This window comes from Carcharhinus amblyrhynchos, chromosome 7 (assembly GCF_965287045.1).
Source record: "Carcharhinus amblyrhynchos chromosome 7, sCarAmb.v2.hapA, whole genome shotgun sequence".
Lineage (NCBI taxonomy): Eukaryota > Metazoa > Chordata > Chondrichthyes > Carcharhiniformes > Carcharhinidae > Carcharhinus > Carcharhinus amblyrhynchos.
This window is the reverse complement of record NC_137330.1, coordinates 105699825-105715527: the sequence shown is the minus strand read 5'-3', so window position 1 is coordinate 105715527 and position 15703 is coordinate 105699825. Positions and strand designations below refer to the sequence as shown.

Below are 15703 nucleotides of genomic sequence, written 5' to 3'. Positions count from 1 at the left end.
GGCAATGGTGTAATTTCTACTGTCAGTAACCAGTGACCAAATCATCCACTCTCGGGCCAGAAGAAACCTGGCCAGATGCAAATAAACTTTGTAACCCCAAGATCTGTGCCATTTGACTTCCTGAACCCAGGACAAATCTCACCCTCTCCCACATGCAGACAAAGCTCACCTCTGCATACCCCAGACGGAGTTCACCCTCTGCACACCCCAGACAGATCTCGTGCTCTCCCACACCCAGACAGAGCTCGCTCTCTTCCACACCCAGACCGAGCTCAGTCTCTGCACACCCCAGTCAGAGCTCACCCTCTCCACATGCCAGAGTTCAGCCGCTGCACACCCCAGATAGAGCTCACTGTCTCCCACACCCCAGACAAAGCTCATCCTTTCCCACAGCCAGACAGACCTCACTCTTTCCCACACCCAAACCGAGCTCACTCTCCCCCATACCCAGACAGAGCTCAGTCTTTTCACACCCAGGCAGAACTCACTCGCTCCACACTCAGACAGAGCTCACCCCCTCCTACATCCAGATAGAGGTCAGCCTCTCCACACCTAGACAGAGCTCACTCTCTCCCACGTCCACTCTTTCCCATACCCAGACCGAGCTCACCCTCTCCACACCCAGACAGAGCTCACTTGCTCAACACACAGAGAGAGCTCATTCTCTCCCACATGCAGACAGAGCTCACCCTTTCCCACACCCAATCAGAGCTCACCATCACCTACACCCAGGCAGAGCTCTATCTCTCTCCCATACCCCGACAGAGCTCAGTCTGTCCCACACCCAGATAGAGCTCAGCCTCTCCACACCCAGATAACAGGGTGAACACTGTTGATGTGACAGAGGGGTGTGAAGAAAGTCGATGGGCGAGCAGTGGGTAAGAAAGAGGCATCAACATTGTGAAGAGTGTGGGACGAGGCATGAACAATTTTGGGGGTGAGAGAGAAGGTGAACATTGTTGGATGTGAGGGCTTAGCACTGTCAATGGGGTGAGACTTTGCAGTTTTGGAGGCTGACAGATCCATTTAAAATGTGGTTGGTCAGTGAACTGAATAAGAAGTCTCACAACACCAGGTTAAAGTCCAACAGGTCTATTAGGTAGTGAAAGCCACTACCTTTCGGAGCGCTGCTCCTTTTTCAGGTAAGTGGGAGTTCTGTTCACCCCAGTCCAACGCCAGCATCTCCACATTAGTGAACTGAAGACAGACATTAAAAGTTATGAACAAAGGGTTGCCACTGGAATTATGTCTGACAATTTGCCTCCTGACCGTATCAGCCCCTGCATCCCTGTTGGAACTGGCATCAGAACGTGCAGATGCTCCAGGGTTAAATGATATGTGGGCAGATGAAATCACATTCACCATTGGTCACAGCCTATCCAGCACTGTCCCAGAGATCTGGGCCATTTGTTTTCTATTCATATATTACAAGGTATGTTCATTGTTTCCTGTAGACTTCCTTTTGGTCACAATTAATTGAAAGCCTACAAACTAGAACTTCAAGAATAATGATAACAAACCATGTCATGGATCACAATTAATTTAACATTGTGATTTTCTGTCACATTTTATTTCTTGTCTTTAACTTCAGACATTTGGGCAATTGGATGCATTTTCGCAGAACTTCTAACATCAGAACCCATCTTTCATTGCCGCCAGGAAGATATCAAAACAAGTAACCCTTTTCACCATGACCAGTTGGATCGTATTTTCAGCGTTATGGGATTTCCTGCTGGTGAGATTGTTTACCTGATGCATACTATAATTCCTAGTAAGAAATATGTTTGGTGCAGTTTATAATAGAACTGGTCTTTTTGTCCTGCTGAAGTGAAGCCTGAACTGACCTGATAAGCAGAGGTACTTAAAAGAGGATACTCAATTGATGTAATACGTTGCTGTATCAAAGTACTGTTCTATGGAGTAATAGGAGACTGATGTATATGTCAAGGATTTCTACATTAGTAAGTCTGGTACAATCATTTGATTTTAGATTAATTTTTCTGTGTGAAGTTTTATATAGGTTACATTCATCGAAATTTACTTAGAAATCCAATCTGCTCATAAACCATAAACAATTCTAGTATCAATAGGACCTTTTTGAAAATGGTTCAATTAAAACATTCCTTTGAAGAATTGTAACAGTGTGATTACAATAATGGTATTTAAAAAATAACTTTTTTGCATGCACTGTGAAAGTTTCATTCCCGTTTGAGTCTACTATATCCCCATTGTCAGATCTTTTTTCAGCAGGTGTAAATAAACACTAATTACAAAATCTAAGGGCATGAATGTGCCTTATACACAGTACAGGGCTCTTCTCTTTGTCTATAAATGCTATTTTAAAACTGTAGCTATTTCAGTTACAATTCTGGGAGACTGGCCTCTCTCTATGAGCATCCGATTGTGTTGACACTGTTAAATGTAACTCACGTGACCTGGCAACAGAATCACAGAGCCCAGTAAAGTGGGTCAGTGAGTCTGTGCTCAGGATAAGAGAGGTACATTCAACAGTTACAAGCTGGCTCATAGTCTGCTTGAATCTGAACTAAAATGGTCACTAGTACAAGAATGCCTTGATTTTTTAAATTGTAAACATGGTTTCTTTACTAAGAAAATAAACATTTACAGTGACAATGACTGGCAAATTTCAGCTGGCTTCAATTTCCTGTCACAGTATAGGTACAATTATATTTCCTGCTGTTTTTGTGTTTTTGTTTCTTTGCTGATTTCCTATTTGGTGTTTAGCAGTGGTGGTTAGGCTAATCAACAGATTTCTGTGGGATTGGAAGCAGATTCTAGGGTGGATAAACAGTTTCACTCTCAAGTGCGAAGGGATGGTTATTTATGGTAGTGGTTCTGCATGGAGGTCAATTGCTAGTTGATTACTGTAAGCGTTCGCATTTCAATCATTGCCCTTCACTTTAATAATGATCTGGATGAGGGCATTCAAGGAACAGTCAATAAGTTCACAGATAATGCATAAGGTGGGCAATTGGGCTTATTGGCACCCATTTTTTGAATGGTTCTCATGTCCTTACAGCTCCAAAATGGTGTTGGCAGTGCACATGCACACTTGTGGGGTATGTCATGCAGGACATCACATTGGTGAATGTGTCAGCAAACAGTGAGCTTTGAAGTAAGCAGAGAGGTTGATCATGATATGCCACTCTAGCACTCCAAATCACCCTCAGGACATATACAAAACAGGTAGTCTTCTTAAGGGGACATGTAATGGTGAACCAGGGACCAGGCTGTGGAGCTACCCCTACACATTGTCAAAGGCTTCATTTGGACACTGATGGCGACTGAAACTTAAATTGAACTGGGGCTGTAAACAAATTGATCAACTCTAAAACTAGTCTACAAGACATCCTAAATAAGTACCACTGTGATCTTGAAGACACTCTTCGAGAAACTAAAGGAGTCCAGGTTAAACTCAAATTGAAACCAGATAGTCAACACAAAAGTCTGAGGGCAAACATCGTTCTGTACACTATCCATCCAAAAGTAGAAGGCGAACTGCTGAGGCTGGCGGACACTGGTATATTCAAACCAGTGGTGACAAGTGATTGGGCAACTCCAATATTATCTGTTTTAAGACACAATGGATCAATCCAAATCTGTGGTGACTTGGGTTAATTCAGTTCTGTGTGCAGATGAATACCCAATGCCCTTGATTAAAGATCTGTTCAGTGATCGGGCAAGTGGGCAAAAATTCAAAGGTGGGTCTGTCGCAGATCTACCAGCAGGTGGGAATGGCTGCAGAGTCCCCACATCTTCTGACTACAGTGACTCATCACGCTTTGTTTCGCTATAAAAGGCTCCTCTTTGGAATCACGTCAGCCCCAGCATTAATTCAGAGGTCTAGGGACCAAATCCTAAGTGGACTCAAGGGGTACAGTGCTATGTCAGTGATATCTCGGTCACTGGCTCCACAGAAGGAAAGCTCTTGAGGAGACCAAAAACGTCAGTAGGCTCACAGCTTATGAGAAAATAAAGTGTGACTTCTTCCAGAACTTATAGAATACTTAGGGCACATTGTCAACAGTAAGAGGCTTCTCAAAGCATTAAAAGCGAGCCTTTTGAAGTGATTACGCAATCTTCTTCAGAAGAGTCAGCCTTGATCATGAAACCAAGACTCTGAGCAAGCAAATCTCGCTGTCAAACAGGCACTTCAGAGATCAGATGTCTTGGTTCACTGCGACCCTAGGTTGTCCTTGCAATTGGCATGCAAAGCCTCACCCTTTTAAATTGGTGCAGTGTGTGGCATACCCTACCCAGTGGTGAGGAGAGGCTGATTATTTTCACGTCGTACTCTCTAGCCAGTGCAGAGACGAGATCTGCACAACTAGGGAAGATGGCCCTCAGCATCATTTTCGATGTGGTGGGAGTTATCGGTTCCGAATGGCTGTATACTATAGGGGATGTGGGTGATCATTCCTCTGAACTAAGTTACAAGGTGCTAGAGCAATTGCACCAAGACCTCCCAAAGGAGATAGGAATGAAGGAGCTCACCAGGAGCTTTTTTTGGTGGCTGAGTTTGGATGCTCAGATTGAGGGAAAAGCCAAACTATGCCAAGTTTGTGCAAAAATCAGGAATACACTACCATTATCGCTGTAATACCCCTAGGAGTGGCCCAAGATGCCATGGCATCTTGATTTAGCGAGCCCCTTTGAGAGTGAAATGCTGCTGGTGATGGTTGATGCCCATTCCAAGTGCCTGGAGGTGGTGATAATGAATTCCACTTCAACTGACATGACCATCAAGAAACGAGACTAAATGTTCGCGAGGTTTGGCCATCCTAAGCAAATTGTCAGTGACAATAGTTCTCAGTTCCTCACGCAGGAATTTACAGACACCTCCCCTCCCCCTCCATCCTTTGGAACACCCACCCTGGAGTGAAATCCAGCTGCCTCCCTGGAGACATCAAACTTTGAGCAAAGTTTTAAGTTTAAGTTTATTTATTAGTTTATTTGGCTTACATGAACACTGCATTGAAATTACTGTGGAAATCCCCTATTTGGGAGATGCCCTCAGCCATAATGCAGTGCGACTGGCCAAGCTCTTGAGCACTTCTGCACTTCTGCAATGTCCACTTGGGCCTTTGACATACCCGTTAGTATGCTGGACATGCTGTCTTGGTCCTCAGCCAGAGTACGTCAGACCTTGGACAATGGCGATTATTGTTCAGACTTCTTGCTCCAGCTTTCCACTGCATCTGCCAATCTTACAGTGCTGTTCTGGGTGGCATCCATTGCCAGCAGCATGTCCTACAACAGAAGCATGGTGGACGCCTCCAGATGGCCTTGCTGTTGCAAAAAGGTGCCAGACACCCTTTCCTGATAAGCATGGCTTTGCTTCTGCATCTGTTACAGTGCTGGAATGAGTTTTCCCAGAGGATTAACATCTGCCTTCAGTGCAGCTGACTCCTAGCAGTCAGTAGTCCTCTGACTGTTGACGCGCCTGCAAGTTCCTACCTCCATCCAATGTGCAGCAGCAGCTGTGGTGCGCTCCAGAAAATGCTCCAGAAGCCTTACCATGAACATTTCTCACTGAGGTAAGTGTATCTCACTGTTAAATTTTGCACGTGAAGGCAGTTTCAAGGATTCTGTGTTGTCCTCGGAGCTTTGGCCCAGGTGCTTTGAGGCGTTGGACTCGGGAATGCGACATCAGATGGCTTGGGCTCATCGGATGGTGATCCTGGCAGAAAGAGGATATGAGTTAGCCTTTGGGATCCTCAATAGTGCGGAGAATGTTACATTCACATGCAATATGGATGATTGTGCTTCGGACTCTCACTTGCTCGGGAAATCCTGACCTTGCAATTGGCTACTGACTACTCCTGGACCAACCCTGCGATTTCCAGGGCCCTTCTAAGGGAGGTAAGAACACTTAGTGGGCATAGACCCCTATGGGTTCCCTTTCCCTCCTCCCTGGTTATGTGCAGTCTTATTCCTTGGGGAGAGAAAATGGAGACCTTGAGATGGTGGCCTGGTGGGTTTAGGAGCTTAATGTCAGTGCCATGTGTGAGATCTGGTCAAGCCTGTGAGGGATCTTGATGGGGAGGTATGACTAATGAGGAGCATTGAATGAGGGGATAGATTCTGGGGGAGACGCTGATTGGAGGCTGAAAGCGCAGGAGAACACGTGTACTCTTGCAGCTTTGAGAACCGCATTCATCTTCTTCCTGCTTTGAATGGATGTCCTTGGATCAAACTCCTGTAATTGACAGGCTCAGCCACCACTTCCCAGGCTTCTACTCCCATGTTAGCATGTAGTCTCCTATCTGCCCTGGGGAGCAAGATGGCCCTCCTCTCTTCGATGACGTCCAACATCCAATCAATGTCTGCATCCAGAAAGCTCAGGGCTGATCTCCTAGCCATCTTCCCTGATGATGTTACATTTCTGGACTGTAGGGAGCACCTTGAATGGCCACCTGTAACTCATTCAGGTGAATCACGACTCCAGCGATCAGTTAGAGGATCTGTGTGTTTCACATCGTGGCTGGTCTAGCCTGTTTGAATAGGCAGGGTGGTGAGTGAAAACTGCTGCCAGCGGAAGCACAAATCACTCCCACTTTCTCAGTGATGGGAGCACTTAGTCTCCAAACAGGAGAATCGGACCTCTAACTTTAGCCCTCTGCCCCCTGACCACCCCCCACCCCCCCAACCTCCACAAACACCCAGAGTAATCAGTCTCTCCTCCACACACAAAAATTTTCCTTCTCCTCCATTTCAGATTGAGTTGCCAGTGCTTGCAAAGTAGTTACTTTAGTAGTAGCCAAGGGTATTGAGCCTACAACAGACAGGCTGGTGCAGAAACACAGCAAGGTTTGAAACTAACACTCCCTTTTCCAATTTAGCCGCTTGACCATTTTGTCTTGACACTCCAGAATGTAATTCAGTCACTGAGTTACACACTGCCAATTTGCTGCAACACCAGGAGTGGTGAGTCTGAGTGTTGTGGGACCAACTGAAAGATGTGCCAGACAACTGGTGTTTCCAGATTTTGGAGTTCCAGTAGATTTTGGAGTTTGCAGTAGTATTAAAAAATAAGCTGCTACATGGTATGCAGTTGTACCACATTATTCAAAGTGCCCAATTTTTGTAGCATGATTCTCAGACTGTTGTGAATGTTATAAAGGATAATATATTTTGTAGATATTATGGCTGGAATTTTCAGGCTATTCATGACCCGCTGCTGCTGCAAGCGAGTTGGGAGAATTTGGCACCCAACAAAATCTCCATTCACTGCAGCGGGACCAGAAATTCGCTGACGTGAATGACTGGAAAATTCCACCGTATGTGTTTATGGTCTTGGCACATATTGCATAACTGTTCTTTTTTTGCAAGATAAAGACTGGGAAGATATCCGTAAGATGCCTGAATACCCAACTTTGCAGAAAGACTTCAGGAGAACAACGTAAGTTCTGAAGTCCCTACCAGTGTGTGATTCTGCTGTCTGGGATCGATATTGAATCAGATGATGTACTGAAGGTTTGTTCACAAAGGGTTTTTGACACTCTTCAGTGGGAAGCCATGGAACTCTGTTTCTCATGTATGAAAACACAGAATACTATTCAAAATAGTGACTGCTAAAAATATGTTAGTATTCTTCTGCCATCCTGAGGAAATTAAAATTGCTTTTTCTCATCAGCAATTTATTTCTCAATGCGCAAAATACCCATTTTGTAACAAGTTAGCATTATTCAGTACTTTCCTATCCAACGGCACTAGGTAACAAACACTCCCATTTTGTTTTAAATGTACAGTCAGTAATATCACAGGACTCCTCCACTATTATCAATAATTATCTCCTTATATGTGCTCAAACAAACATACAATCAATGCTGTGCTGTCTGCATTTACTTCACCTTAAACTTATGCAACTAACAAGTATGATGTTAGACTAGCTATGCTTGGCATGTTGTGAAACTGTATTCAGTAAATCTTCTAATATGTCAACTAGCACCAGAGAAAATGATCACACAGCGCCTGGCCATGATTTAGCAGCAGTGCCAGCTGCAGATACAAATCCTATAATGGCCACTAAACTTCACATGAGGCCAAAAATAGGATTTGCACAGCAAGAATTCCGAGGTGTTCACAAAGTTCCCACCCCCACTGATGACGCAATCAGGTTTGTGCGTGAACCCTATCAGCGTATTTTATAATATAGATATGATTAGCAGGCTTAATGCCACTACTTCTGTACTCACCATATGTTCCCACCACCTCCCCGTAAGCCTGATGTCATGCCAGTGCAGATCACTACTGATCTTCAAAAACAGTGAAACATAGTCCCTGGGCAGTGCAGGACATGGCAAGGCCCTATTGTGGGAGCTCTCTTTGTGTGTGTGAGTTGGTTGGGGTGGGTGGGGGGGAGGGGGATGGCGAGGACTGGTGGCCCTATGTTTGTGAAGGGTGATGTGGTGCCCTGATCCTGGACGGGGTCTCACCTTGGAGCTGTGGGGCCAGGTCGTCCCTTATGCCAGTGTGGGGGTGGGGGGAGAGAGTGCCTGATGCTAGGGTGGGGGGTGAGGGTTGAGTCACCCTGATGTTTGCATGATGAGATGTGGGGGCTGGGATGCCCTGATGTTCATGTGTAGGGTGCCTTGATTCTTGTGGGTGATGTCCTGATGTCCATTGGAGTTGCAGCCTTTAATTTAACTTTGAGATCGAGGCACCCTTCTCAGAATCTTTTGGAGAAGGGAACACACTTTTCCAGCCTAGTATAAATGCAACTGTAGTCGCACAAAGAACTGTCCTAGAAAACGAATCGCTGTCGCAGCTACACCTTCTCAAGATATCTAGGAACAGGCGATAAGTCGAGTCTCCTACATCACCCTCATTGTGAGAACAACATTTTTTCATTTCTGTCTCTCCTTCCTTGTCACAAAGAAGAATATCAAACTCTCATATCATAAGTTTTCCAAGCTTTTTAAAATTTCTTCATGATCAAAGCCATTTTGATCTGTTTTCATCAGAACTATTGTAATGGGAGTTAAAACAAGTAAATCAATCAGAGAAGACGTTTGTGTTTTATTTTATTTTTTCTTCCTTTCCTTTGGTCGCCCAGGCCACACACAATACCTTGAATGAGAGGAGGGCAGGCATTTGTGGCTCTTAAACAACTGATAGATGTGTGCATCACATTTGTAGTTTGCTCGTTTTTGGTTATGTCATTCACATGGTGAAGAATAGTAAACAATGCAATTAAATTATTATTTTCTTAGCAAATTGTCTTCACTAAATATTGCCTTGTTTTGTCCAGTTGGAGCTAAATAGGTGAAGAAGCCTAACTTGTTGATCTTCTCTTGCATTCAGCTATGCTAACAGCAGCCTCATTAAATACATGGAGAAACACAAAGTCAAGCCTGACAGTAAAGTATTTCTTCTGGTGAGTTTCTCCTACAAGTTTTTCCAAAGAATTGCTCAAAAGGATCTTTGTTATGATTGATAAATGAGAGAGCCTCACGGAAGTTCATTCTTTAATAAAAGTTTCATTTATATCAAAATTAGGCAAGAAGAAACTAGAGGACTAGAGGGCACAGCCTCAAGATAAAGGGGGGGCGGTTTAGAACGGACTTGTGGAGGAACTTCTTCACTCAAAGGGTGGTGAATCTCTGGAATTCTCTGCCCGTTGAAGTGGTGGAGGCTGCCTCGCTAAATATATTTAAGACGCGGGTTGATAGGTTTTTGATAGGCAAGGGGATTAAGGGCTATGGGGAGAGGGCGGGAAGGTGGAACTGAGCCATGACAGATCAGCCATGATCTTATTGAATGGCGGGGCAGGCTCGAAGGGCTAGATGGCCTACTCCTGCTCCTACTTCTTATGTTCTTCTGTTCTTATGAAATTAGGGGAACCCAAAATTCCTGAGTAGCCAGCAGAATAGAAATTCAATTCCCACCATGAGGGAGAAATTAGAGTATGAGAGAAAGAAAGCTAGAATATAAAAACAGATAGTAAGAGTTTCTACCTGAATTTAAAAGATAAAATGAATGTTGGTCTGGTACAGAGTGAAACTGAGGAACCAATAATGGAAAATAAGGAAATGGCCAAAGAATTGAACATTTTGCATCTGCCTTCGCTATACAGGATACAAGTAACATCCCATAAATAAGCATCCATCAAGAAGTGAAAGGGAGGGAGAAGCTTAGCACAATTACAATTACTGGGGCAAAAGTACTGAGGAAATTATTTGAACTAAAAGCTGACAAATCCCTATATCCTTTTTTGTATATTCCTTTGTGGGACATGGGCGTTGTTGGTTGGCCAGATTTGTTGCCTATCTCTATTTGCCCTTGAAACTGATTGATTTGCAAGGCCATTTCAGCCTGATGGACTTTATCCTCCTGTCTTAAAAGAAATAGCTGCTGAGATAGTAGATGCATTGTTTTTAAATTTTCCAAAATTCCCTGGCTTCCAGAAGGATCCTATCAAACTGGAAACAGCAAATGTAACTCCTATATTCAAGATAGGAGAGAGACATAAAGCAGGAGAGATGATGGCATCGTGGTAGCAATTAGGGATGGGCAACAACTGCTCATCTGGCTTACAATGCCCATGTCCCATGGAAGAATAAATTTTCAAAAAGGTAACTACTGACCAGTTAACATAGGTAACATGCTGGTATCCATTATTAAGGAGGTTATAGTGAGACTCTAACAAAATTTTAATGCTAGGAGGCAAAATTTCGTGAAAGGGGAATCATGTTTGACTAATTGGTTAGACTTCTTTGAGGAAGTACAAGCAATATGAATAAAGGAGAACCCGTGGATGTGGTGTACTTGGATTTCCAGAAAATATTTGACGAAGTGCCATATCAAAGGTTACGACACTAAATAGGAACTCATGGTGTAGGAAGTAACATATCACCATGGGTCATTTTCAGATTGGCAAGATGTAACAAGTGAAATGTCACAGGGATCAGTGCTGGAGCATCAACTATTATGATCTATGTTAATGGACTGTATGAAGGGACTGTATTGTAGCCAAATTTGATGACATAAAAAATAGGCAGGAAAGAAAGTTGTGAGAAGGATACAAAGATTCCACAAAGTGACAAAGATAGATTAAGTTGGTGGGCAAACATTTGGTAGATGGAGTCTAATGTGGGAAGAAATGGGGTTGTCTGCTTTGGCAGGAAGAAAAACAGAATATTATTTAAATGGACAGAGGGATATGGGTATCCTTGTTCATGGAACATAAGTTAGCATGCCAGTGCTGCAGGTAATGAGGAAGGCAACGGAATATGGTTCTGTTTTGCAAGGGGGCTGATTTATACCTACCTAGAGCAGTTTTCACAGTTTTAGTCTCTTTCCTGATGAAGGGATATATACTTTGATTGGAAATGGCTCAGAGAAGGTTCAGTGGATTAATTCCTGGTCTGAAGAGGTAATCTTATAAAGAAAAGTTGGGCCTATGCTCACTTGAGTTTAAAAAAATGAGAGATGACCTGAATGAATCATTTAAGATTCTAAGGGGCTTGACAGGGTGGGTAACTTCATGGGAAAATCTAGAACTGGGGAAACAATTTTAAAATAAGGGATCTCCCATTTAAGAAGGAGTTGAGGAGAGAATTCTTCTCTCAGGTAGTTGTTAGTGGTTGGATTTCTCTATCCCAGAGAGCAGAACCTCTTCCTACTTGTCTGTGTGAGAACCCCCATATGTTGCTCTGAAGGATATGTTTCTGTAGAGACATCCTGGGGGCAATTCTCCCATTCCAACCTGCCAATTTTTTGGCGGGTCAAGCCGGGAGATTCATGTGTGCATCAGTGACAGAAATCCGGCACGGTGGAGACCATACAGGAAACCAGTGGGACCAACAGGTAAGTACTATAATTCTTATTTTAATGTTATTTAAAGGTAATTATCAGGCCCAGGACTGAATTCTCCAGACTCGATGGCATCTCCCATCCTGCCAGTACAAATTCACTCCCCCACTTTCAGGGAACTAATGGGAGACCCCGCTGGAGTGAAAGGCCCCCCAGGGGGTTGGGCAGCAGGGGGGCAGTGCCTGAAAGTGTCAGCCTGTGCTCTCTGGCACACTCCAAGAGGCAAAGTGCCCATGCCCCAGGGGCACCTTGACACTGCCCACGGGGAATGGGATGGTGCCAATGGATGGGGCCTGGAGCAGTGCCAAGGGGGGTAGGGCCTAGGCAGTGGGTCAGCTGGGGTAAGGCCTAGGGGGCATTTGGTAGGGATGAGGGGTCCTGCTGCCACTCTGCAAACAGGATCGGTTAGGGCTGGAGGGAGGCCAGCGATCGGGGTGGCCTGGGGGGGGAGAGAGGTCTGTCTCCCGTGTTGGGGGGGTGGATCATCACTGCTCGGCATGGGGGCTCGAGATCAGGGCACTTGGACATGCAGGGGTGGGGTTTGGGGCTGGCCTGGGAATGGACAGAGGGGCTGCAATCGGGCTGTTGGGTGGGGAGGGGTGCGGTGGGAGTGGGGAGGTGCAGCTACAGCACTTAGCGGGCCTCAGACTGGCCAGTGATCGAGCTGGCCAGCAAATTACACGCACAGAGTTCTGGAACTGACAGACTCCAGTACGAATACGTCCCACCTTTGAGCTTTTAATGATATTCAGGATTCTGATCTCTGCAATGCACAGTGTGGCAGATTCGAGTCTGAACTCCCACTGAAAAAACAATCGTGATTTATACCAGTTTTCCCACAAATTCAGTACTTTGAACATTTTTGGGAGAATCACCTCCTTCCCATTTCTGAATTTCATCTTATCGCTTCTCCCTAGAATTCTATCCCACCCCTTTCATGCCAGCACTGATCCCAAGCCCTGAATAAATTGATCATGTGTGGTGGATCCACAGTTCAGATAATATATAGGAGAATGTTTAATGGGCAGGCTGAACTGCCTTTTCTGCTTCCACATTTTTCAATATAATTGTTTCCAGTTTGTGACCTAGCGATTCTTACTCATAAACAGGAACTAGCTGGGTGATGTTAAGGTAGTTTTGAATAACTTCAAATATATAAGAATTTGATAGTCAGTACTTCTGGAAGAGAATGCTTCCATATCTGTGTGAATTGTAAAATACTTTTTATCTTTTCTGGTGAGAGAATTATTTAATTTGATGTAATGGGTACAAGTTTAAATTTCACTACGTTCTAACTTACTGATATAAATTAAGAAGGAAGAATTGTTATAAATCAGAATTAGGAAAATGCACACAAATGAAAAAACAATGGAACTGATTCGTTAGCATGCTGCTCTTTTATCTTTGACAGCCATTCTTTTTGGCAAATCAATTAAGCTAAATTAAACAAACTGTGGGACAAAGCAAGAAGGGCAGCCCCTTAAAGGAGAACCACCTGAAACAAAAACAATGCTAAATTAAACTTAAAACATCAAATCAAAAGGTGATTGAAAGGGTTAAAAACACACTCAGGTTGCTGTAACCCCCAACGGGTACAGAAGGCCTCAATGGTGCCCATGGAAACCGCATGCTGCTTCTACAGGGACGCCTGGCCATGAATTGGCCACAGCAGAAGGGAAGACAATCAGGTTGGATGAGCCCTCAGTTGTCCACTGCCTGGATCTGCCCAGGAGCAGGTTCACAAGGAGGTCCTCCTCCTTCCCTGTCCCCTTCCACACCAGATCCCCGTGGATCAGGAGTTCAAAGGGTGGCACAGTGGCACAATGGTTAGCACAGCTGCCTCGACGCGGGTTCGATTCCCATCTTGGATTCACAGTCTGTGTGGAGTTTGCACATTCTCCCCACGTGTGTGTGGGTTTCCTTCGGGTGCTCTGGTTTCCTCCCACAGGCCAAAGATGTGTGGATTAGATGGATTGGTCATGCTAAATTGCCCCTTAGTGTTAGAGGGACCAGGTAGGGTAAATGCTTGGTGCTTGGTGCGATAGGGCCTTGGATGGGATTGTAGCCAGTGCAGTCTCAACGGGCTGAACGGCCTCTTTCTGCACTGTAGGGATTTTATGATCTTCTATGGTCTGTTTGCCAATTACAGGGGACCTGAGTGAAATTAATCCAGGTTTGTGTCAGGAGCACCTGTCCAAAAAAATCAGTCTGTTGAATTGGCAGGCATTGAAGAGACACAATTATATGATTCGAGTTGTAAGAGCCCCGCAATTATGGTAGAAGGGCAACCATTTTAGAGTTCTGGTTGAAGGAACAGTTCTGCGCTCCGGTTGCCTCTTATAATGTAATTGTTCTGAATTTGAATTCAGCAATTATGGTGAAGAAATTTGTTTGCATGAAGTTTGCATGAAGAGGTTATTGCAGAAGGTCAGGGGACATGGAGTTGGGGGTAGGGTGTTAGCGTGGATAGAGGATTGGTTGTCAAATAGGAGGCAGAGAGTGGGGGTCAATGGGTGCTATTCGGATTGGCGGTTGGTGACTAGTGGGGTGCCCCAGGGGTCGGTGCTGGGGCCTCAGCTATTTACCATTTATATAGATGATCTGGAGGAGGGAACCGAGTGCAGGGTGTCGAAATTTGCTGATGACACCAACATTGGGGGAAAGGCAAATTGTGCAGAGGGTGTGGAGAGTCTGCAGAAGGATCTAGATAGGCTGGGCGAATGGGCCAGGAAATGGCAAATGGAATTTAATGTTGGCAAATGTGAGGTGGTCCACTTTGGTAGGAAGAATGGTAGGAAGGACTATTACTTACGTGGCGAAAAACTGCAGCAGGCGACGGTGCAGAGGGACCTCAGGGTCCTTGTGCATGAGTCGCAAAAACCCAGCTTGCAGGTGCAGCAGGTGGTCAGGAAGGCGAATGGGATGCTGGCCTTCATAGCGAGGGGGATTGAATATAAAAGTAGGGAGATCTTGCTGCAGCTGTATAGGGCATTGGTGAGACCGCAGCTGGAGTACTGTGTGCAGTTTTGGGCGCCGCACCTGCGCAAGGATATTTTGGCCCTGGAGGGAGTGCAGAGGAGGTTTACTAGGCTGATACCGGAGTTGAGGGGATTGAGCTATGAGGAGAGGCTGAATAAACTAAGCTTGTACTCATTAGAGTTTAGAAGAATGAGGGGAGATCTCATTGAGACGTATAAGATGATGAATGGGATGGATAGGATAGAGGTGGAGAGACTCTTCCCGCTCAAAAAAGACAGTAGGACTAGGGGGCACAGCCTCAAGATAAAGGGGAGGCGGTTTAGAACGGAGTTGAGGAGGAACTTCTTCACTCAAAGGGTGGTGAATCTCTGGAATTCTCTGCCCGTTGAAGTGGTGGAGGCTGCCTCGCTAAATATTTTTAAGAAGCGGGTTGATGGGTTCTTGATAAGAGAGGGGATTAAGGGTTATGGGGAGAGGGCGGGAAAGTGGAACTGAGCCACGACAGATCAGCCATGATCTTATTGAATGGCGGGGCAGGCTCGAAGGGCTAGATGGCCTACTCCTGCTCCTATTTCTTATGTTCTTATGAAGTATAGCTACATAAACCTAGCTCAGATCCCTAGAGGAAAACAGTATTATTGGTCACTATGGGCCTGCATGGCTTTCTTCATAAATGTAGAAACGTAGAAAATAAGAGTAGGAGTATGTCATTCTGCCATTCAAGCCTGCTCCACCATTCAATATGATCATGGCTGATCCTCTATCTCAACACCATACCCCCACACTCTCCCTATTTTCCTTGACGCCTTTTGAGTCTAGTAATCCATCTATTTCCTTCTTCAGTCATTTGGCCTCCACAGCCTTCTGTTGTAGAGAATTTCATAGG

The 15703-nt window shown here is 44.9% G+C and overlaps 1 protein-coding gene across 2 annotated transcripts in view; it reads left to right on the top strand.

Moving 5' to 3' along the window:
- Positions 1–15703, top strand: part of cdk19 (cyclin dependent kinase 19) — a 234873-nt gene that overhangs the window by 136718 nt on the left and 82452 nt on the right. Inside the window, exons 7-9 of one of the 2 annotated variants that reach the window (XM_080192907.1) lie at positions 1592–1735; positions 7360–7423; positions 9328–9400. In XM_080192907.1, the coding sequence (XP_080049033.1) occupies positions 1592–1735; positions 7360–7423; positions 9328–9400 (281 nt within the window). Of the gene's footprint in view, positions 1–1591; positions 1736–7353; positions 7424–9327; positions 9401–15703 lie in introns of both variants that reach the window. The other variant, XM_080192906.1, reaches the window with a different exon arrangement.